The sequence below is a fragment of the Lates calcarifer genome, linkage group LG1, assembly GCF_001640805.2.
Source record: "Lates calcarifer isolate ASB-BC8 linkage group LG1, TLL_Latcal_v3, whole genome shotgun sequence".
Classification (NCBI taxonomy): domain Eukaryota; kingdom Metazoa; phylum Chordata; class Actinopteri; family Centropomidae; genus Lates; species Lates calcarifer.
In genome coordinates this window covers 6,206,451-6,232,388 of record NC_066833.1, presented here as the reverse complement: position 1 = coordinate 6,232,388, position 25,938 = coordinate 6,206,451, and the positions used below count along the sequence as shown (strand labels likewise).

At 39.7% G+C, this 25,938-nt stretch overlaps 1 protein-coding gene across 1 annotated transcript in view; it reads right to left on the bottom strand.

The window, feature by feature from the left end:
- The window catches only part of arhgap20 (Rho GTPase activating protein 20), a 53,806-nt gene extending 28,815 nt beyond the window's left edge, over positions 1-24,991 (bottom strand). Inside the window, 1 exon segment of the mRNA XM_051069235.1 lies at positions 24,538-24,991. Coding sequence (XP_050925192.1) covers positions 24,538-24,654 — 117 coding nt within the window. The 5' untranslated portion in view covers positions 24,655-24,991.
- Positions 24,992-25,938: the final 947 nt, after the last annotated feature.

Below are 25,938 nucleotides of genomic sequence, written 5' to 3'. Positions count from 1 at the left end.
AAGGAGAAGCAGTGAAGAGGGAAAAGAGGAAGTGAGCTAAATGGTTAAAGATGGATGCAGACAAAAAATTAAGTAACAGAGGAACAGAGAGGGAGATTTAGGTGGAGAAATACGTTGTCAAGCAGTTGCACAATGTTTATGATCCCTCATATAGTCTCACTGTAACATGATAAATTGCGAGCTCCCTCACAGAAGTATGGCAGGCATCCCTGTGGCCACCGCAGCTATTTCAATTAAACCTAATCTATTTACAACATACCAAAACCATGTGAGCCATAAACGTGCAGCTCCCCCAATACTTTCATTCAGTCTGGAAACGGGTTGAAAAAATTCTAAAGTAGAGACAGAAATTAAATAAGACTTTGCTTCCTGAACTCATTTTGCAATGACTTATGGGTAACATTCCTCTCCTATAGAACTGTTGAAGGAGGCATTGGACATGTTATTCATGCAGGCCAAAGTTACTAAACTGAGTGTTTGGAGTGTTTGGATAAAATAAAGATGCATCTACTTTTTCTTTCTCCAAAAATACAGAGATCATAGTAAGAAACCTGGCATGAAATGAGCCCACACACAGACACACATATAAAAACACTGCATTGATTTTTTTTTTTTTTTTTTTTTTTTTTTTAGATTATTCATATAGCTCCGACTTTGCCCAGACACAACTATTTCGTTTAGGTCACTTTAATTGTGTTCATGGTCGAAAGAGGAAAATATTATGTTTGAGGTCAGGGTTTGGTTTCCATTAGTTTCATGCAAGAAACTGGCCCAGCTGAATCTGCAAAGTCAGCAATTTTCCATATTCAAGACGTAATGGGCTTTTGTTTGTCACACACTTCAGTACAAAATGTCCATCAAATCAGACTTGAAGGCAACAGTGACATCCGTAAAGCAACATGTTCATTATTTCTGCACGTGTTGGGTGATTGATTGACAGGACGTGCGAAGCACTGCTATGAAAACTCTCCATATGGCATGATGAAAGAATGATGCTTCTCCTGAAAAAAAGAGCTTCGATGTCTCAAATTATGCTGACTGCAGAAACCAAAGAGGAAGTCTGAACTGTAAGCACTGACTTGTAAACACTGATATACCATGTACAGTACCCATACATGTCACACATGTACCTGTCATTCATGTAAAGGACAGCTCTAGGTGAGCCCTCAACATTTTGACTCAAACATCTCAAAAATAACTGCTCGTGAGTGAAGGGAGGCATGTGGAAACTCCACATTCTGAGTATTTTCTCAAAGGAAAGCTCCAGTTTCTCTGCTCTGGCAGACAGCTCATTTCTCACAACTTCCCGAAGCTGAGCAGACTGAGCGCAAGACTTTCCAAAGTAGGACAAAGTGCAGCAGCTGCTCACAAAAAAAGGGCCCACGGCAACATCATTTATAGATTGAGGTGACTGACAACAAGCGTGGGGAAGTGGTGAAATATTTGCAAAATCATTAAGTGTCCTACGCAAATGCAATATGCAAGGCATAAGCATTGTTCTGTTGCTAAAAAGTGTGTTGGAGTTGAAGAAACTGGACAAGAACACTATGACAGCCCTTTGAGCTACTGACTAATTGTTGTATAATAACTGCACACCTTGGTTTTGCTATCCTCAAGCCAAGTTTATACAGTTAATAAATCTGGGTTGGTTATTTTATCATTACCAGGGGCATAAACTCCCAGCTCAGCCTTCTTTTTGCAAACACAGGTAAGACAATGAAGTTTAGACTTTCTGAGGATATCAGTGTTGGTTATGGTTTAAGTCATGGCCACCAAATGTGAGTAATGGCTTACTTTGTGAGCTGCAAGGTGCTGCTTTTTGCACCGTTTTAGCAGATCTACGCCAACCTTCACTGCCCACGTCCTGCCTAAATGCTGCTGACAGTGCAGTTACACCTTTTCAAACACGCGTTGGAGGGGGCGCTGTTTACTACAAGTTCACTGATCAGCTGCGGGAGGAATTACCTCCTCAATCTATCAGTGCGCACCAGAGTGAGTAACCAAAACTGGAGAAAAAGTACAAGAATTGACTACAGCCTAGTTTACTTTTGAAGTTAAGTCAGAAGTGGTGGATCGAATGTAAAAAGAGCCGTTTAAAGTTGTGTTTATTGCTGTAATGAAGAAGTTACCAAAATAAGAGAAGTCAAAACTGATGGCTCCGTAGTGCAGGGATCATTTTTCTGTCTTTGCGTCTGCCTGATTGACAAATCATCACTATCAGCACATTATCTGTTCTGGTATTTGGTTTCTTTATGACGCTTCAGCTCAGTCAGATACCGCTTTATTCAGGATAACACAAATAAACAAGAGACGCATCAAAATCCAGAGGGCAGACTGGAATTTTGGCGTTTTTCTTGGTTAAGAAGCTGTAAAATCAAGTCAGAATATGGTAACATTAACATTAATATCAAGATGTTTCACACAGGTTTTTACACAATTAAAAACGCATTCTTTCATTTGTATAATGTGCGCGGTAGAGCCACAGGAGTTTTTAAATGACCAAAATTCATCAAATAAATGAGACGTGCTGAATCGTAGGATAGAGGTCCGATAAAACAAACCTAAAGGCATTTTTGCATGTCTCAGAGAAACTCTGACTACCAACAACTTAAACATCTACCTGTCCAAAAACTGACCTGACTTGAAGCTCAGAAAACAACTGCAAATTTGCGAAATCATTAAGAAAAATGAACTACATTAGTCCGGTAATAAATGATGAAAATAATGCAGTTAAAACTATGAGGTTTTATACAGAAATAATCTCTATTCGGTCTTTAAACATGCTTTTAAAACCAGACACACTACACAGAGAGTTCTTGCAGGGACAATTTGAATATGATATGATTTGAATATAATAATTTATCCTTGATGAGCCCATCGGGCAAACTCAGTGCGCAAAAACGCATACATCAGGAAAAACTCTGTCCAGAGTAAATGCTCCATCAGCAGCAGAGGTCCGGCAGAGGAGCGTCCATGTTACCTTTTTGTTGTCAGTAGGCGCCTTGCTCTCTCCCGTCAGAGAGTCGGACCTGTTCTGTCCCATGGTCCCCTGCTGCGGTGACATGGTTTCCATCAAGGCTGTACAGATCCACGGGGCCAAGCGCACCGACGGTATATTCCCATGATACCTATGTTAAGTCCAAAGTTTATCCGGCGGAGATCAGGGCGCAACTCCGAGGAGAATCCATGATGGAGAGGAGCTGATGCAGAGGAAGATGATGTGAAATCCGAGCACTGTACTCCGACCTGTGCGTCTCTAACTGGGGGCTGTTTGTTATGAGCGCTGTGACTCCGGTCTGCCTTAACTGACTTTAATGTTGTAAAGTAAGACGGGGTGTGACGCGTGACTTCCGCTCTGACTTTTCAGAATAAAACAAGTGTTTATGAAACCTACCTACTTTTTGTGCAACACGAGAACAAAGAGTAAGCTATAAAGAGGAGATAAAAGTGATTATAGTTGGTAAATGTTAGCAGCGCTTGTTTAAACCACAAACTTCCAGATTACAGTTACAAATGATCAAGGCAGCACACCTGAGCATGGAGGTAACTTCCTGGGGCTATAGACAGAAAGTGCTTTTGTTAGTTGGTTTTGCACCACTAAAAAGCTAGATAGTTAAGGCAGATCCTCGTGTACTGGTTAATTTTGTGGTTATATCTGGAAGAGTGGCCCTGTTTTAACATTTAATTTTAAGGTAATTTAGGTAATGAAATCTCCTTTTATAGGGTCAAATATATCAGTATGTGAATTATGTCTTTTCATGTGTGTTCCAAAGATACATATCAATAGAAACAACAACAAGAGAATAAATCACACTTCTTCAAAATCTATCCCTTCTGCTAATGACTGTATAGTATAGTGTACAATTTGATGTTTAAAATTTTTGTTAGAATGACCTTTTTTCTGCATTTCCAAACACACCTTTGTAACACACCTCTGAGTTTGTACGTTTCTAAGCTTTTATCCATTTTGAGTGTGTTGCTTCACTTTTGTCTGCAATCTTTTAACTATCTAGAAAATAGCTGTCGCTCTCCTATTTTTTACAAATGTGTCTCTATATTACAACATAAAGAGGTTTAATTGAAGATTTATGTGGAATTATGAGTTCTGCAGAGATCCAAAGCTGCAGTTATATATCTATTGATTTTATATCTATATACATGAGATCTTTATATGTGAAATTTGATGAACTGTGGGAATCTATCCTACACATTCAACTTTTCTCTGTTTTATCAAATACATCCACTGAGTTTTTTGCTTCTTTTATTTTGAAGACAGACCTAACTTAGGTTGATATCCTAACCTAATCTGTGTGTCTTGATGCAGCTTATATATGTGAAAGCATGCTTTGGTTTAACTCTTGAGCTTGTCTGTGTGTGTTTTTACTTGAAGAATCCATCATATGCTTTCCTTGTCTGGCAGTCAGGAGCCACATAGAAGCTGACTGTTCTTGTACCACAGGAGAGCAGTTTGCGGAGGGTCCAGGCCAGGTGTAAGAATGCACTTCCAGTGCCAAGAATAACATGACTGATGAGGAAGAATGTCCACAGTATTTTTTTCTGCATTGGCATGTTGCATGATACATTTACCTCAAAGCCACAGCTACAGTATACCTCACTGTAGGATAACTTCCTGTGAGAGTGGGAGTGTTTACTTTCAAAAATTTGAAGGTAATTGGAGAGTGCACACCTCCATTAAAGTTGAAGTGATTTGTTGGCCATACAAACACAGTTTTAGGATTTGGGATTAAATTTCTATGTCCATTGGTTTCACAGTTAGGATTTGTAGATAACCATTAAAAGTCAGTATTTCTTTGGAAATCCATTTGTTTGTTTTCATAATTTCCTTTTAACAGCTATTTGTCCGCCTTTGCAAAAAATGTTCCATATCATGTAATGTGTCTACTAGTCTACTAGTCTACTTTCCCACATCAGCCTTTGTAGGCCATTGTCTCCTCTGCACAAACATATAGGTATGCAACAATTGTTCCATCTTATCTGTCCCCTGAAAAGTGGCATGCATCTGATGATAAGAACATTGACAGTACTTGGCCTTCCCCTTTGATCATGTCACAAGCTGCATGAAACAACAGCTGGGGAATACTGTTGCTTCTGTCTGGAGAATGGCTTCAACTCTTGATGAGCAGAGAACTACATTCCATCTCTCTGCAACTAAATCATCCTTTCATCACAGGTCCAGTGTGGCCAAGTCATATTTATTCTTGAACTTAAACTGCACTTGAAATGCCCTAGTTTCAAGGGTTAAATGATTGCTTTTGTTTCCTGCTTTTTTCAGGAGTTGCCTGTCTGGAGGGATCCAAAGCAAAAAAAAGTGAGACTAAATTGAGGGTGTGTCAGAGCTGTGGTTGGAAACACCGCTGGTTGACCACGACTGCCACTGCACTGTTTTGTTTCTACCTCCTCAGTGTTCCACTCAGTGGACGACACTGGGTCGCGACAATAAAAAAAAGTGGTTTTTCCTCCAGTATCCATGGCAAAAGCAAACACTTCTCTGTGATAAGTTAAAAACACACTTTTTATTCAGCCTAAATCCCCAAAGTGGGTCACACACCTCACTGTCAGAAAGCAGCCAAACACTCCAAGATTCTCTTCATGCCTTCACTGAGCTTAGCCAAGCGACTTCAGGTCAGGGAGAAATGGGAAGCCTAATCTGTGCTAGTGATGCCTCCCCTCGTATGAAAGACAAGAGAATCAATATGTGTCCTTGTGAATATCATCTGACATTTCCTTTGAAGTGTGCCTGAAAGGGAATGTCTCCGTCACGCTCGGGGAGTCAGGCTATTGAAAACCTGAAGCCGGGAAGAGTATTGACTTGGACGGCAAACAGTCAATTCCAGAGAGAGTAAAATGAGCTGGAGAGAGTCCAGAGCTCTGACAGGAGCTGCACATTAAGGCTTTATTCTTGTCTGCGTAGTGTTGGGGTGTTAGAGTTGCACTTTTCACTGTAAACACATGCACAAATGCACTTTCACACACACACACTCACACACTACATAAATACATACACAGTTGAATATCCACATAAAAAGCACTCTGCCTTTCCCTCCCTACGTTGTTTGAAAACAAATACACACGCTCATGTACAGATAGGGTGAGGAGGGGCCGCAAGGATGGGATGAGTAGTTCTACAGGGTCTAGTAGATAGATGGAACGATTGATTCAGGAAGAGACAGATGTGTAATGTATGACAGAGATGCTTCAGGCAGACAGGGAGTTGCTGTTACCCAAAACAGCATCTGCTACTTTGGGATGCCACCACCACCACCGCCAGCACTGCTGCTGCTTCTTTAAGAAGCCAGACTTTCATGTTGCCTGCTAAAAATAAAGACCCACTGTTTCCTTTTTTCTCCTGAACAGCATAATCCGCAGGCCTCTGGGCGACAAATGTTTGAAGTATGGCTGGACAAATTCTGGAAAAAATGACCAAATGGATGGGAATTTGTATTTATTTATTTTATTTATTTATTTTTATTTCTTTGGATACTTGAAAAACTCTGTTAGTGCACATCATGTAACTGTCCAGTGTCTCTGATCTGTCCATATTTCCAAAAAAACATTGCACAAAGTTCTTTTACTGTTTAGAGTATAATGTTGCATTAATGAGGAACCCCTCATTTCTACTGTTCACATTCTGAGTCCATCATCTGTTTACTCCTCAGGGATTTACAACAGCCTTTAAAGCCTCTAAGACAAACATCAGGGTTAGTTATAGAGGACGCGAAGGCGGAAATTTCAGCATCATTCTCCTCCACAGTCAGCGTGTCTCTGTCTTCTTCAGTTTGTCTAAACATTGTGGCTCAGAGAGGCCGAGGCAGATCAGGCCATGGAGACGAGTGGAGGAGACAGACGGAGGCAGCCTCTGTGAACCAGACTGAGACAAAGCCTGTGGTGAAAGGGAGTGACTCAGGTGGAGGACAGGGAGGGAAGACATCTAAAAAACATTCTGCTGGAGATGGAAATTGTGGGTTAGCCAGCCACTGCCTCTAACAAACCTGGCTCGAGGGGTATGATATTTGGTTTAAGTATTTGGGTTTTTTTTTCATCCCATCAAGAAACTTAGCCAAAATTTCATTTGGTTTTCTGTTTGGTTGACTCAGGTTCTAACAACTAAATTACAACTAGGGTTTGTTAATTACAATCTTGTGACTAAAAAGCAGCTGGTTTACTGGACAGCTTTATGTAATCTGTCATCCTGTTAGGTTAGAAAGTTTTAAGTTATTTTCAGTTTCTGTAATTAACTTATTTATGTGTCTTTACTTCAGAGTTGCCCCTTTAAAATGAGCTGAGTGTGCAACTGTGTTCTACAAAATACTTATATATAATATTTTGGAGGAAGCATAACTGTAGCCAGGATTGCTTTCACTGACAATGTCTTTTAAAATCCAGCAGGAGGAGAGGGGCGAGGATGGAAGGGACTATACAGAGTAGGCCTTTGACACTAGAGTCAGTTTGTTTGTGTCCTGTGTCCCACATGTATTTAAATTTTAATACAGCAGTCTGCTAAAACAGCTTGTAAAGTGTTTTATTTTTTTCAATAAGTAACTTGTTCACTGTTATTGCTGCCTCTTGAATTCAAACAAGATGGTTCTGGTAAAAAATCAGCAAAAGTGCTGACAAAACTGTAGAGTGTGAATAACTGTGCTTCGGTCAATGCACTTTAAATGTTCAAATTACACAAACAAGAAAAAACATTACTTACCCCTAGTGGTATCTCTAATTATGACGATTCACTGTTATTTGCTTAGATCTAATGTGTCTACAAACCTTACTGGCTGTTTATCACAAAAGTTTTTTAAGGACTGTTTTGTTCAGTGGAAGACATTTTTCAATGCTATGAGCACAGCAAATTAAATTCTTTTTGCCTCCACTGTACTTGGAAATCACAGAGACTAATACTGCGTCTCAAATCATTGTCAGATAAAACAAAAACTATGTCCATGACTTGATACTACAAGAGTTTACATGAGGTAAGTGGACTATTATGTAATTTTGTAACAATAATTTAAGTTTACACTGGTCCAACATTCTCTGATACCTCACTGTTGTCCTAAACCCCACCCTTCTCAGACAGACAAACAAACAGACTGGTGATCATTCAGTCAGTCAGACAGAGAGATTCTGAGACAGAAATCGGAGAAACAGACGGCCTAAGCTTGGCTGTTGGCCCATTACATCTGCTATCTTGTTGGGCACACACACACTCACTCACACACACATAGAGCCCTCCACCTCCCAGACCTTCTAACCCTGCTAATCTGATTAGCGCAGTCTCCCTACAGAGTTAGGGATGCTATTGACACACTACAATGTGTATGTTCACGCTTTATTGTTGTTTTTGTTGTTGTGACTGTATTATCCTGATGGTATATCACTCTGTCACATATGGAGCAGTATGTAGCTTAGCTTCATGGCTCAGTTTTGTTGTGAACATCATATGACATGCTTGCAAAAAATATGCATGTGGTATATTTATTTTATTCTAAATATTAATATGTTTATAATATAATATGTTTTAATAGAATTGTTATATCATATTACAGTATTATTGTATTATATTACAGTATTATTCACACACATAGTGCAGGGCCCACACCTGTATGGGCAGTGGCATGTCCACTAAGTGCAGGGCCATTACAGGCACTCTGAATTTTTGTAGTCTTGGGTTCAATTCTCAGGCACTGCACTCCACCCTCTTGGTTGGGTAGTCTGACAATTGACTGTTAAGTGTGTGTGTGTGTGTGTGGTGTGTGTGTGTGTGTGTTCTTGGGCAAAATAAGAGAGACATCATTTGGGGGATGCAACAGGACAGGTTAAGTCATGTCCTCAGGGCTAACACAGGACTGAGAGGTCATGCTGGTGTCAGCAGCAGGTTCAACCACATGGGGTTTCTGTGTGACAGCAGCAGGGGTCCTGTGTGAGCATGGGAGTTGGGATCAACTAGTCAGACAATGAATGAACAATTACTAGGACTGTCTGAGACATATGGGCATACAGTGTTAGGGTTGTGGGGAAAAGCTCCAACATCCATTGTAGTAATTTTTACATTTCTAGAAAGTTAAGCATATATAATCTACGTTAATTATTTAGAGAAAAAGTATTGGACTCTCCTGATATATTTCCTTCCCCAACCACATTCCTCAAAATGCAAAATGTTAGAGAAAAACTCTTTTGGTTCTCCTCTAAATGCCTCAGGGGCGTCAGTCACAGTCTGTAAGGCAAGTTGTTCAGGATAATCAAATGAATGAGATGTCTTACATCTTACCTGACACTACCTGCCATGTCACTGTAAATCTTACCGGTCTGGTTCCCCCTGCAAATTTATGTTCATATCAGATGATGCTGGAGTGTTCAATTTACGCCCAGTTTGTCACTCTTTTTGTTTGTTGTTGTTTATAAAGTGAAGTGCCAGATGCACTGCACAAAAATGAGTTTCACTGAAGCTCAGAAGAGGTTGTAACATCCATCCATCCATCCATCCATTATCTCTTCCACTTATCTGTTAAGGGTCGCAGGTGGGGGGGCTGGAGCCTCCAGCTGTCATTGGGCAAGAGGCAGCGTACACCCTGTACAGATCGCCAGTCCATTTTGCAGGGCCAACATATGAACAAACAACCATTCATCACACTCACATTCACACCTACGGCCAATTTAGAAACAGACACAGAAAAACCCCGGGCCTGAACCAGGGCTCAAACCCAGAACCTTTTTTCTGGTGACAGTGCTAACCACTGCACCACTGAGGTTGTAACAATGAATGAATGAATGTGATATTGTTGTATATTGAAATATTATGTCTTTGGCTATAAGGTTGAACCACACTTAATGATGCCCTCTCACACTTATTCAGCTGTCTGTTTCCGAGGTATATACTGGAACTGCAGGTCTTCAGTTCTGCAGGCTGACCCTGATGACCCCCTCAGCTAAATACTGACATCTCTAAACAAAGGTTATCTTCTAATTTATCTTTTCTTAAACAGGAATCAGTCACGTTTGACCTCCATAAATGTTAGCACAACCCTTCAACAGCACTTTGCAGCGACGTTCTTCCATAAACAATACAAAAATATTCCAACAACATGTGGATTTTTTGTCCAAACCTAACAAAAATGATCAAGAGTGCCAACGATATTGCTGCAGGGTTACTGCATGGTTCAAGATTGGGTTCATAAAGATCTCATGTTGGTTGATGTTCTGTCTTAAATATTTGATTGGCGGAATGTTTGCATTCACTGATACACAGTGTAACTTTGTGTATGGAGTTGCCTTAGAATTATTGATGTAATCACAGGGCATGCTGCCAGGAAATGTTTGCATACATCTTTGGCACCATTCTTAACTTAGTTGGCTGATATTTAGAGTCTTCTTCCAAACAACAGAAAAAGTAATGTCAGCATCTAAAAGTTAATTCTATGTACGTTCAGGGGAAAAATTCCTTCGGGCTTTGACTATGAAGGGTCTATTCAAAGGTCATCCTTAAAACATCTCAGCAACATTCTTTCCCAAAGTAAATGTGGTTATGTGTGACCCTTTTACCACAGAGACCAACAAAGATTACTTATCTGAGCAAAATGAGTTTTCTGAAAAGAAAATGAGCATGACTTACAATTAAAGAAAGCTGAGGAGATGCCAGTGAATTTAAATAATTCTATTTCCAAATACAAAGTGGTCCCTTGAAGCGAGGATTGCTCCCAGACAGTTAGATTCTCGTGCAGTGGATCAGTTGGTGAGTTAGAGACAGCATGCAGGAACTCGTTCATGCATTTTTGTAGGCTTTCCTAAAATCTTGAATGAAAAACGGGCTTCCAGTGAAATGATCAGTTCCGCTGGGAAACTGTGTGCATATGGAGCTGCCTCAATTCATTTTAAAAGTAATCAAAAATGCTTAATATTTCCTAGTTCCAGACTTTCAAATGTGAGAATTTCTCTGTTTTATATGTTTGGATTTGGTAGTGTAATGAATAAAAAAACCCCTATCTGAAGATGTCACCTGGGGCTTTTTGCATATATGATACTGATAATAATTATCATTATTTCAGTTCATTGCTTCTCACTGGGTATTCCTTTAGTCATTCACAGAGAATCATCCAGTCAATCAAACTGCCCCCTGCTAACAGCCAGCCAAGGCAATCATGTCACTAACCAGACAAAGCCATTTGATATATGCTCATATCCGGTCCATCAGCTAAGCCCTCTGAGGGGGCTTTAAACCCCTGACCTCATCAGACCTGGCAGTAACAAGTCTGACAGCTTGATAAGGTGGAGCAAAGAATTAGACAGGTTTACTTCATTCAGGATCACAGTGGTCATCTCCAGTCAAGTTGGAATATTCCAAACAGCTTACAAGTAAATGTTGAGTGAGTTCATTTATTTTTAGTTGTAACATAATGGACTTTTGCACTGACATCTTTTCTGCTTGATTGTTGTTGCCTCCATCTGTGATGTTTGCCACTAATTCCTGGGTGTTTCTGCACTGAGTTGAACAGAGATCACTTATATTCTTGACAATTCTATAATCAGAAAAATATAGATAACCCTATTTTCTTAGCCTGTTCAGGAAGTCATACTAGCTGTCACTGATCATGGAAGTTAGTACCTGAGATGCCCTTAACAATGTAAATCCACTAGGTCACGCAGCTAGTTGTATCCATAGTCAAGACCAAACAAGCAACATTTAAGTGCTAAGATGCACTTAACTAACTTCTTGATAATCTCAAATTCAATGAAACATGTACTGTTATTCTGTGATTGATTACCTTTCTTTTCTGCTCTGTATTTTACTTACTGCACTGCAACTGCACTGAAACTTTATTTTGACCAGAGACAGGGTGAACAAGCGTGTTTGTGTGTTTTTGTAGGCTGCTTGATGTTTCCCTAAAAGCTTTCAATGATGAATGAGTCGCCAGTGAAATGATCAGTTCTGTGTGTTGTAAAACAACAGAAGGAAAAGCCCTCATGAAATATAAGAAGGTTGACTCACTTGTCTGTTTTAGCAACAACAATGATGATGTGACAATGATGTTTGGCCAAATGGACATTTATTTGTATGACAGAGAAAATTTTACCTCGAGCACTCCCCTTAAAATGCCACTGAACAATAGTGGCTTGAATGAGACTGTCGTGTCAATAATGTGTTTGAAAGCAAAGCAGAGAGAAAGTAGGAGAGAGAGTCACTTGGTAATTCATGATGGCACTTGTTCTGTCTCTCTGCTGGAGGAGTCAGACAGGCAGCCGAGAAAGAAAAGCTAATCGGGAATGTTTAGAGGAATGGATAAGTGTGTTTATCTACACTTCATTCTGCAGCCTTAACCATTTGCCACTTATGGTGTGTGTGTCTGTCTAATCGTGAAGTCCATCTGCCAGCTTTTGTCTGCATATGTGCACTGTGTTTGTGTTTGTCGTGTGAGCACATCAGTCAGCGCTCAAATTCATTGCTTCTGCTGGGCACTGTGCATGAGCTGCTATCACTTCCAGGCGATTCTTATCAGCCCACCAGAGGTTGATGGTCAGAGGTCAAAGCCTGCATTCCATCAGGAGGTCAGGATCATTAGTGGATGCTCAACTCATGAGGAAAAATTAAATCTGCTGAGAGCTACGTTTCACATTTTTGGTGTTTCTTGAGTAGCTTGGTTTTCCCCTTTATGTTACTCTAAAAGCATTACAGCAGAATGAGCTTCCTGACATGGATGATGAACATAATATGCAGCCAATAATCAAGAGGTCAAAGGTCAGAGCTGGTGAGAGGCCAACAAGAAAACTGTAGGCTGAGCATGAATGTGAAATAGGGCTAGGTCGTAACAGAAGTGCTTTTTAATCATATTTTAAAAGCATTTTGATTCTTTTCATTATTATGAAATAATACATACACAATACCATATTGGCAAATAAACATACAGTTTATTCCATTGACTCTGAATGGTCATGTGGATGGAGATTGCGCAACAGCTTACAGAGGACAGGAAGAGAAAAGCTGCTCCGAGCTCAAGGGAGCGGCTCAGTAAAGTTGAAATTTGACGGGATTTCGTCCCACTGTGGCTTCACTAACCCAGAAAGAGCAGGGAGGGCATGGTCTGGATTTTATTAAAAGGCATGCATGCATATGTGTGTGTATGTGTGTCTTAATGAGACTAGATGGCACGTCTTGGCTATACTGTGCCAGAAATAAACCAGCACCTGGACCAGAATTGCAATGTTGAACATTTTCCATTTTCTAGCCACAATTAACCCACCTCAATTTAAGAACACACACACACAAACCAATACACATATACACAGTGACACAAACCCAGTAATCACGTACTAACTTACAAATACTCACAGTTACAAAAATGTGTCAGTCACACACAGAAACACACTTCCAGCTCTGTCCCTCTCTCTTTCCAGGGAACGCCTGTTGCTATTTTTAAATGTGCTGTAGAAGCGCTCTGAAGCCATGAGCACTGTAATTGCTTTTTGCTGCACATTCAGTCATGTGCCCTGTCAAAACAAAATGGCAGAGAAACGTGCACCAGCAACCAAGATCGAACTGTAGATGAAAGGGCTTTTGGCCTGATGCCCTGAAACACAGCCATCCTGCTGTGTCAACATCTGTGTGCATGTGAGAATGTGTGGTGGGTTTTTGTATCATACATCATCCTCCTCATCACTGATGAGTGACTCTCACTCTGAGGAAATGTTACCATCTGAAATTAGAGACAGCTAAGATTTTGCTGTTGGGTTTTTTTTTTTTTTTTTTTTTTTTTTTTGCAGGTTAAAGTCCAGGAAATGAGATCCTGGTAGTTAGAGAAATGTTTGCAAAAATCTTCTCATTTTGACCAGGAATGATAACTGTGGTTAACTGAGATTTTTAGCATGTGTGCATCTGTGATCAGAAGCCAAAGATGACTGGGTGTGCTGAGACAAAACCACACTCTCATAACCATATAAACGCTACTTTAATGAAAAAGTATGACTTTGAAATGCAGATGTCGGTATTTTAAAACTGGGTAAGCTTTTTTAGCCTGCAGTTGTTCTACATATCTTTCATAGTCAAATTACAGCTTCTAATTTGCCTATGAGGCAAAAAGCAGGGTACAGAATATGTAAAATGTGTGTAATTTGTAGGTGGCTTAATTATACATGCATGCAGAGAGAAGGAGCATTCAACAAGTGTGGCACTGAGCACAGAGAAGCGTACCAGTGTTTTAACAAATTCTAGAATAAAACTCCCCTACCTCAAATCACCCAAACCACAAAATCTTCACAGAAGTGGCTGTTTCTCCTAATTACCTCAGATCAGAGCTAAAAATGAGTTACATGGTGCCATAAAACCATAACCTTGTACATATAAAAGCTTGTGGGATATGCTGAGAAACCAGAAAATCAAACTGTTCTGCATGGTTGATACTGTGTCTTTTCCCACCTCAAAGAAAGTGTGTGGTTCTTGCTGGTGGAATGGCTGTATAATCTACATTTTTATCCAAAGATATTATCATATTTTTTTTTTTTTTTTAAAAAAGCATATCAACAAAAATGAGAATATACAGCATTTGCTGATTTATCATACACAGTTCTGTTTTTTGGAATACAATTCCAAATCCTGGAAACAGGATGATAAATCACCAAGAAGTAATAAGTGGAAACAGTGAGCAATTAATATGGAGCCTTAAACTGAAGCTGCTCTTCAGTCGCTCACTGAAACAAAAAGGACATCCAGAGTGCACCTTGGGAGAAAGTTACATAATTTACCACAGACTGGAGGCGTTTTGCCTGATTGTTACTGACCAGGGTGAAGGGACTTTTCTCACTTCCCTTAAAAAATTATGACTCATGTCTTCTCTCATCTAAACTACCATCTACAGAACTGGAAAAGCATCACAGTGAAAGAGACAGCAGCGCTCAGAAGTCACGTGATTTACTGTACATCTCTGCTCATCAACAGCTGTTTGATAACAGCTTGATGAGACTCTGACACAACAACTGCCTAGTAAATGCCCTGGATATAGACACAGACTGCAAGCTGGATACATTTTACACATGTGCAGTCAGGGTATATGGTCCACATATAAAATCCCACAACAGTCACAAATATTGTCATCCACTTGGACTCACATTATTACAAAAAATACTGACTGTCACTTTTTAATTTGTAGCTTTGTAAAGAATAAATCTGGTTTATTATAGTTTCTAATGTCCTCACTGAGATGTCAGAGCATGGCACTATTGCTAGAACAAAGTCTGACAGAGCAAGAAGCAAACAATGAACAGTCACTTTTGTCATTGTCTTGTCCATTGTGAACACACTTGATACTCAAAAGTTGAATTAGTATTCAGAATGTAGAGCAGTTTGGACACAGACTGAGTTTAGTGGGTGGCTTAATTTACTTTTTCCATTCAACCATGTTATCTATCACTGGTCATGCTAACTATCCACAGTTCCTCTGCTTTTGTTTATTTGAGAAAAAAAAAACTTAGATGTAAAATACATCACTGACTTCGCACCAGAGGAATTTTTCCCAGGAAAGAGCTTCCAGGCAGCAAGTGTTAAGAAGAGAAAATGAAAAGGCTTCAGTCATTACTGTAATATTCCATTGTGTCATAAAGAGAGGGAATTTAACTGTTATTTGCTTTTTTTTTTGCATCAGTGTTGTTTTTAATCATACATGGAAATTATTTTAAAAATAACCCTATAGACCATTTGTTCAAGCCATTTGTTATGACCTAAACAAAGTACTTATTTCAACCCAAACTACAATCTTGTCTTACGCCTAACTAGGTTGCTTTTATGCCTAAACATCAAGTCATTTTAACAGTTTAACTGTAGCATATCTCCTGCCACTTTAATTCAGGGGATGCTCCTATGGCTCTTAACAGAGGGTAAAGCAAACAACCTACTGCTCATTTAAGCTAGAAGACTTGTAATTCACCAGAAGTCAACAAAACTTCTTATAGTGAATTGGGGGGATTTTTACAGTCAAATTTAATTGAAAAGAAACTGAAAATTACAGTATGTGTCATCTAACCAATGTGCATATGTGTGTGTAAGAAAGAAAGAGAGAGAGAAAGTTTGTGAGTGATTCTTTGAAGATGGTCATACAGAGGAGACTAATGGACACTTCTATTTATTTCTTGGCAGCGGACCATAAAGGGGCACAGACACACACACACACACACACGCACACACACACACACACACACAAAAACTCAGAGGCAAAGTCAGTCATTAAAGCCTGTGTTGCCATAGCAGAGCTTCAGCTACTGTTGAGGAGAAATAGCAGCATCACATAACAAGGCCTGGGCTAAAAATAGCTTTGATAAACTGAACGACTTGTCTCTCTCTGTTTTCATGATCTCTCTCTGTCTTTCTGACTATTTCTCTCTCTCCTTCATTTTCCTCAAACAGCCCTTTATCTCTTTCAATCAACATGTGGAAACTGAAAGCCACATCTTCTTTTGCTCCATCGCCACATCTGAAAACTTTGTGTGCTGAAAAGTGTTCTGCAAGATAAATCTAATTTTTGTTTAAGTCCTCTTAATTGGACAAAAGGAGCAATGCATGGGTACATTGCATTGCATTTTCATTTTAGGGAACTGGTGTGACAGCAGAACAGGTTTTGGTGTTGAGATTGAAATTATGATAAGTGGTTATGGAAATATTTCTATGTGCAGCTGTTGTTCATTGTTCATGTTCACAGAAGCATATTTAAGTAACATTTATTTTCTGTTTTTGACAATTCAAAAATATCCATACAATTGTAAAAAGCTGATGATAAAAAAGACAAGCAATTTTTTTTTTTTTAAAAAAGCTTGTTTTTTACAAGAGGGCACCTTCAACAGAAATGAAAGAGAAAGTTAGAGAGTAACTCCAAAGATTTATTGCAAAGTAGGGAGACCTTCAAGATCTTCAGTTTAGGAGGCAGTATTGATTTGTTTCAAAACATTAATCTATTTATTCCTTTTTGTCCTTTCTGCAGCAAGTCTGCAGCACATCTCTTGTACCATCAGTGTTCTCTAAAGCCTTCCTGTCAGCAGAACAATTAACCACAAGATATCATCAGCAGCAACACACTCTAACCACAAAACACAGCTCATATCAGTAGCCACTGTTGTCTGCATCTCCACAGCCTTAAGCATCTTCGGGACGGCGACATTTTGATGAGAACAGAGAAGACAGAGCACTTATCTGTCTGATGAAAACATAGAGAGCATCTGCTGGTGAAGATTCAGCTGGCATACAAAAGATTGGTGGTAGCCATTTGGTATCATCAAACCAATATGAGAAACAGGAAGCTGTATATGATATCAGACTGCATGCCATTTACATCTTCACACTGTGATGTGCAGTGAGCAACTGTGCTGGCATAGTAATAGGTTTGTATAGTTTTAACCTTTAATAAACTGGTGTTGCAATCCAACCAAAACATCTAGTAAAGGCGAGGTAATTTATCTCATCTCTGAAGACTGGAATAATAATACTTATTATTTGCTATTTGGGCCACAGGGTGCTGAAAGCCATTAATCTCAGCATATATGCTTACAAGATCACAAGAGTAATATTGATTTAAAAGGAAAAAAACAGCTTTACATTATAGGTCCTCAAGATTTTTCCCATTACAAACACTGCACATCAGCTGCAGCTGTTTTACTCCACATTTTGTCATTGCAACAAAGCTTGTAATTTTTATGTGGCCAGCATCTCAAAGTATGTGCACTTTCACGTAGCTACAGGGAAATGCTGTAGAGTTTCCCTGACCTGAACCCTTTTTCCTGCTGCATCCCACCACATTTTCCTGTGAACAATAAAATATGTGACCATCCACTGTCTCTTTTTTCCTCCTTTTTCTTCTACTGTAATCCATCCCAGAGTTTTCCCATGCCAGATCATATCAAGGCTCAGTGCTGATTCATGCTCTCCAATATGTCAGAGGTCATACCTATCAGTGTTTGTCACTGATCCACATCTCCCTCCGGCTAGCTGTTTGCCCCAGTGCATTGTTTCCAACACTGTGTCTGTAATAGACCATTTCCCACTTCCCACAGAGAAAATTCACAGATTCTCTGGTGGTGTGTTTTTTAATCTCCTCTACTGTAACCAGCAATGCTATTGGGCTTCATACACTGTCCTCATACTGCATATGTCTGTGGACTTCAAACAGCATGGATGAAAATAGACCCATGCATGTTTTTATACTAGGTCACCCTCAGAAACCCTAAATAATAATCCAACCTAATTACTTCATGGATGGCTTAGGAGTGCACACCACTTTCCACACACACACTCACACACATACATATTCACTCACACACTACAACAATAGAGCAAAAGGCCAATCTATTCATCTATCTCCTCTAATGCTCTGAAAACAGCTTAGATGAGCTTATCTGCTGCAGAGTTCCCAGGCTCTCTCTGAGAAGATCAACTGTTGATAGGACGACAGTTTGGTGGAGTTGTGATAGAAATGAAGTGAGTGATGTTGTTTGGCCACACGTACATGCTCATTAGTCACTACACTGTCCATAGCATCTATGATGATTATTTGAATCTGGAGAGTGTACGGCAGATGGTCACATGAGACATAAGAAGAGAGGTTTTCAGTCTCTTTCCTCACTAAATAATTTTTTTTTGTGATAGATTGGTTGAAAAATAATACTTGTCTATTGCAGTTGTCAAAACAGTCATGTGTGTTCACTCATGCATGCATGTAAGATGTGCATGTAAGGTCTGTAATTTGCATGATTTTCATTGTACTTTGGACGACAATGTTTTAGCAAATTGCTGGTTAATCACCTGAAACAACAAGATTTGTTGCCACTTGCTTTCTAGGCTTTTATCGTGTTAAAAATCTCCAAACCACAGGTGCTACCAAAGAGCATATCATTAACTGCGTCAGCTGGTAACTAAAACAGACATATTGACTTACCAATTCAGAAAATGGACACCTCCAACATGCATATATATATATATATATATATATATATATATATATATATATATATAATTTGTTGCTATGTTAATAACATCTGAGCTAGTGATCAGTCTGTATCTACCTACTTTCTACTATACTTTCTATTTCTATAATCTGAGAAAAATCTTTAATTTGCTACATCCTTTTTAAATTAGAGCCATGCTATAAATTAATGCAGTTATTCTTAAGATCATGGGTAGTTGCAATCAGTGCTGCACATCATGCACTTCACAGTAAAACCACAGTCTGAGATATTATTTCTCACACTTTTGTAACTGAGCTCTGATAAAGAAAGCTGCTTACAGGACTTACAGACAATGTGCTGGAAGTTTCAGTATTGGTATTTAATATGAACACATCACAGACCATGCCCACAATCACCTTTCTAAAATTCTAATCATAGTTCACCTCTGATGGTGTAAAATTAGTTATGTTACACAATGCCTTTTGTCCAATGTGGCAGTAATTTTGTGGTGAGAGGTCAGATTCAATCAAGTTAGGGTGCAGTCTGTCTATTTTTATCAGGTTATTCTCAGCATATTCAAAGATGCTGCAGCAGAGGGAGCTACTTCTCTCGCTGTAGTTGAAAAAGTTGTCGCAGAGGCAGCCAAGGTCTGCCAGATACCATCTCATCAAAAACTTTATCCCTCCTTATATCCTCTCCTTCCTCATTTTCCTTCACCTCCTCTCCTCCTCCTCCTGCTCTCTAACCCGAGAACACAGGGTCAGTGGGACCTAATCCCTGCTCTTACAGCTGGTCTAATACCTTCTGCCGCCACCCTGATGTCTCAGACTTCACAACCTGCCGTGTCATGACCACCGTCTGAAGCTGAGGAGATGTAATGCAGCCTGACATTGAATCCTTTGCTCTTGCTGTCCTTGGAGAAGCAAAGTTCTGATGGTGACATTTTAGGAGGCCTAAGCAGGTCATCATAATGGCCACCCATGATGGGGAACCATAAAGAACTTCTAGCTGAAAAATACTGATTGACCATGAAACAGACAAGTCCTTAGATCTGAAATTGATTCTAAATGGTAAATCGGTTCCTCTGGTCCCAGGTTCCCCTGGTTCACTCCACAGCATTGATGCTGAAAATACAAAGCTTCTAGGTCAAACATATTCCCATGACATCAATGTATTTTCAATTAGCAGGCCAAACATTTGCTCGGAAAGATCTGAAGTCTGAAGGTCTCAGTTTTCAAAGCTGTGATTTGATCTTTTAGTTTCTCAATTTCCTAGGCTTCTAGAAGACTTTGATTGGATTCCCCTTCAAACAAGTACATACTAAGAAGATATCCCCAAACAAATCTTTCTTACGCACACACATACACATGCACACACACACACACTGTACATGCATTAAATCAGTCACGTGAGAACAATCACATACTTTCATATAGCAGGATTGTTAACCCTCTGAACCCCCACACAGACACACACAGGGCTGAATATATACACAGGCACCATACATGTCTAAATACATATACAGTGCATGAGTATGGCCTGATTTGTTATGACATAGGGGCGGTAATGATATACCTGGAAGAGTCAGAAGATAACTTTAATGATGTGCTGAACTTCATGGTTTCTGAACATCAACCTCTCACTGAGTGCATGTCTTTGTGTGTGTAAGCATATGTGCACATGTTAAAGGCTCTATAGCTGATATAGTATCAGACACTGGGCTGTGTTGAATACAAACAGACCGTCACTCCCCATACACACTGACCTCTGAGTCACACAACCCTCTTCATGGTTTTCTTCCTCTACCTGCTCCGATATGTTGATGTTTTGAAGCATGTGAATATCCAGGTATTAGCTCCTTCATAATAAATCATGTATATGCTATCTATTCGCTGACTATTTCTGGATGCAAACATACCATTTAGAACATTGTTGAACATGGTCTATCTTACATTATTGTTGTGTGCTAATGCTGTTTAAGTGTGGCTGACTTGAAAAGTATGTATGTAACATACAGTTGACTAAATGCAGACCAGCTGTTCACTGTATGCACTATATATATATTTTAGATTATATACTATCATAAGAATAATTAGGAAACAGTATATTACAATATGTTTACTAATACTAATGGTCATAGCTTCAGGGAGATAAACAGTACGACAGCAGCCAGGTTTTTGAGCAAAGAGCCGGTGGTCTCACTCCACACAAAAACTGCATTCCTCTGAGTCTATCCAGTCTGCAGGCCACCTCACGTGAAGCCACCTGACTTCCTACTGTACACACTGACTCTCATTTACACCTCTCTAATCCCATAAGCCCAAATTTTATCATGTGTGCACATAATACGTCCAAAAGGTAGACAGAATAACCAGAATAACACAGATTTTCTCTTTCACATAGGAGAGAAAAAAGAGACACAAAGGGAGACAGAGAAACAGACAGACATACAGAAATAATAATTTATTCATGACCCATTAACAGCCATTATACTATAGCAATAAAATGCTATAGAATTTAATTTTATTATAGGTCACATAGTAGTTACCAGGTATGTAGTTGACCTTATTGACATTATTGGAAATACAGGGGATCCTTACTATAGGGCATTCCCTCTAGGTTTCTATGCTACATTCCTATAATGTTTGCAGAACCTTTAATGGCATTACGAGAACCTTTAGGGGATCAATCTATAATGTTCTCTTTTGGTTCTATTTAGACTCTTGCATCTCCTTCGTAGAATGTTTGCATGACTTTAGTAATATTGCAGGAACTTTGCAGAACCTAAAGTCTAAAATGACCAAAATGAAACATTCACCTAAAGCAGGAGAGACCTGGAGAGAACATCCGCTAGCAATGATCCCCTAAAAGTTCCAAGAATGTCCTGAATGTTCCCTGAAAGTCCTCCTATCAACATCTCCTTACTCCTGCAAGAACTCCACAACATCCAGGATGTTCTGGAAAAGTTACAAGGCGATTACAAGGCCAGCAGAGATGTTCTTGGAACCTTCTGGGGATGTACAATTTCTTAGTGGTTCTACTCTAAACATCTCCTTGCTCACTTTTCATGAATGTTCTGAATGTTCCCTGAAAGTCCTTCCATCAACATCCCTCTACTCCTTCAAGAACTCCACATCATGACTGCCCAGAAACGTTCTGGGAATGTTATATGATGACATGCATTAAACCAGCAAAACCTCTCTCATTTTCTAGGTGGAATGGTCCCCTAAACATTCCCAGAATGTTCAGAATGTTCCCCTAAAGTCCCTCAGTTAGCATCCTCCTACTCCTTCAAGAACTCCATATCATGATTGTCTGGGATCATTCTGGAAGCATTACAAGGCAATGGCCTTCACACCAGTTGGGAAGTTCTCACAATATTCTGAGAATGTACAATTTCTATCTGGGTATGGTTTGTGTAAAGTGATAAATATATAAATCCTTTCTTTTAAAAAGTGCAAAACATCCACCTTGGAGGTGTTTCACATTTAGAATTCATCACGGATAAATAACATTCAAAAGTGATTCCCAGTGTTTCTTTATAAAGGAATTCAAATTGACAAATACAATAAAATTGGAAGGCTGCCTTGCTGCTCTTTGAGCAGTCAAAGTGTCGGTTAACTGCTACCAGAACTGATCGTGAACAGGCCTTCTTCAAAAGCAGCTAAACTGCAGTCAGTATCTGTCCTCCATTTGCCAAAAACGTGCTTCCAGCAACATCAGGTACCACTTTATTTTGATTGCTTCAGCAGTGTATCAGCAGTGTATGACTGTCATGAAGTGTTTCAACAATGATGTTTTCAGTTAACTGTGTGTAACAAGTACACTTGCTCACTTTTCTATTGACTGTCAACAGCTTTACATAAAGACACACTCCTCTGTTTGTTTCCAAAGCAGTGTCTTTATAGTGCCCTCTGCCTTTTATGGCAAGCCCTGAACACAAAATTACCAAACACAAAGTAAGAAGGTCTTGATACAAAAGTCATCTCAGCCTACCAGTGTATTTTTTTCTTTTTTTAATCACAGTAGCATGTTGTGTCGACATAAAAAGTAAATAAAAGGTTGTGTTTATTGTGATGTCCTTGGCATACAAAGGCTCAAGTGCATCAAATCTGAATTTGACTTACTTTCCTCCAGTTAAGAAGAAGATGTAGATTTATCCAGACTCATACGACATTAAAAGGTGTCACTCAACAATATTTCCTCTCTACCAAAAGCATGGGACTGTTGCTAGACTTTGACGGTCATTAACCCAGAGAAGAGCTGGGAAAACATCAGGTTCAGCTTTGTTCATTGCTGAAGCAGTTTGGGCACCTGGCTACACGTACCAGACCCTCCTCAAACAGGTCAGCTCTTTCCAATCACACAAATCTTTTTTGGTCTGCTGGCTTTAACTGAGGCACAAAGAAGTGGTTGTAATAACAGTTCAACTTATCCCTCTAAATATCACAGACATTATGTGTACTTTACTGAATTGTGGAGATTTGTATCAGCATAAAAACACACAAAGTCCAACGTTATGAAACAAAGCTTGAGCACACATTTTGAACTGTTTTTCAACCTGTGGTCCAATTACACTGTGTATATTTTCTTCCTTTGGTAAAGCATGTTGTAACTTCTGGTTTGAAAAGCATTATTTAAATAAACTTTGCTTGGTTGTTCGTTTACCTACTATATATAATCAAGGTGGGGGTAATTATTCTGTATCAGTTTTCAGTGGAAGGGTACAATGATGATCATTTTATCAAAGTGTGTTGTGCAAAATGTTACTGAAGACTAGCCTAACAAAATGAGTTGAATTAAGTTTTTATTATTATTACTATTAACTCTTGATTTATCAAAACTAATATCTCTAGAGTATATTCCTGAAAGTGTGTGGATGGTGTGGATTTTGCTTGTTACAGGTATGTCCACATGGGCAGCACGGTGGAGCAGTGGTTAGCACTGTTGCCTCACAGCTACAAAGCTCCAGTTTGACCCCCAGTTTGCCGGGGCTTTTCTGTGTGGAGTTTGCATGTTCTCCCTGTGCCTGTGTGGGTTCTCTCTGGGTACCTCAGCTTCATCCCACAGTTCAAAGACATGCAAGATAGGTTGATTGGTGACTCCAAATTGCCTGTACACAGCAAAACTGCATATGTGTGTAAAAAAAAAAAAGTACACTTTTAAGTGTTAATGTAACACGGAAAAGAGTGGACACATAGAAACACTTTTCTAGTGCTAAATCTAACACTCTCAGTGTTAATTTAACACTTGTGATTTTGCTGTGTACACACTGTCACACATCACATTGAGCATCATAAAATATTCCCACAGTGGGCTTCCATGATTTTTCTACAGTTTATTATTTTATTTCTGTGGTATTTCATACCTGGTTTGGCTATTTTTCCTCTCAGAAAGGCAACAGGTGGGAGAACATGTTCTGGTGTCTTCCTGTGAAATTCCTTAGTATTCCCTGATTTCCCACACAAAATACACAGGCTAAGACTCTAATCTGATACACATTTCTCCAATTCCACAGTATTCCAGAAGTATGTTCATAAGTGGAAACGTTTATGATCCACCTCCTCTCCCCTCTCTCAATTTTAACAACAACAAAAGCAAGACAAAACTTACCCTGATAGTGTAAAACTCCACACAGCTCCCAGCTCTGCCTCTGGCCTTGTCCACTTGCTCATCCTCCATCCCTACTAACATCTCCATGTCAGAAAACCTCTGTCCTCCTGCTGGCATTGTTCAGGATTGTGCAAGTGTCTGTGTGTTAGTCAGAGGTCAGCGCTGACAACCTCAGCCAGCTCAGTTGACATCGGCTCAGTTTGATGCTCTTGATTGCCTCCTTTGCCCTCTTCAAGTTTAGTGTATTCCTTACTTCCTGTGTACCTCCTCCTCCTCTTCTTCTGCTCTTCTCAGGTCTCAAGCTCAGAAACTCTGTCCTTCTCACCTGCAGCTATGTCGATGCATTGAGAGGAGGCAACAGGAAGAGGAGTTTTATTCATTTGTAAACAAACCATCCATTAACAAGCAAGAAACGTTAGATTTTCTTAAACTGAATCAAGGCTTATGTACTCTGTCTCTCTGCTCCTGCCTATCTGGCTGGCACGGTGTTTGGTCCTGTCCAGGCAGTCATCCCCACCCCCTCCTGCTCCCCAGTCATTCCCCGCCCGGACAAGCTTGTCTGGTCCCATTGGCTAGTCAGGTGGAAGGGGGTAAACAGGGGGAGGGGCTGAGGCCAAAAGTAGGAGGAGGTGTGGGGGAAATGGATGAAGGGGGTTATAAGGAGGGTTGACAGCTTACTCCAAACTGTCACAGAGTGGAAAAAAGGAGGGAGAAAAAGATCATTGTGATTATGAGTGAGGGGTGGTGGGAAGAAAAAGGAGACTTTACAGCTTGCACAGACATTTATCTATCTTAATGTAATTTTCCTCAGAATTTACATTATTATCTCCAAATTTGGGGAGGGGGGGATCTTTGTAGTCTCTTCCTGGATGCTGAGACTTAACAGTCAAAAGACAGAGAGAGAAGGGATCCACATAGCTACAAATGTGCCAAACTGAACTGAAAGAAAATAATAAAAACAAGACAGAAACTCAAAAAAGAATCTGGAAACCCAAACAGCCAACAAGCCAGAAAAACTGAGATCAGTGATAAAATAAACAGCTCATTGTGTGTGTGTGTGTGTGTGTGTGTGTCTGTGTGTCTGTGTATATGTGTGTGCATCAGTGTCAGCCAGTGCTCCTCCCGCAGACAGATTGTACTACACTGGGGTTGTTCACCTCCACCCAGTGTGCCCCAGTAGCCTTTGCTATTCAAATGCACTGTGCTGATGTGAGAATAGGCCATTGTGTTGAGCCATGTAGCCTTGTGTGGAGGGACACACACACACATTTGAATAGAGAAAGGGTGTTTCCACTCTTTTCCCTTACGTTTTCTTTTCTTTATTCTTGTATGTCTAGTTACTACTGCATTTAGAATATGGAACAACAGATGCATAAATATGTATGTATTTGTATTAGTGTA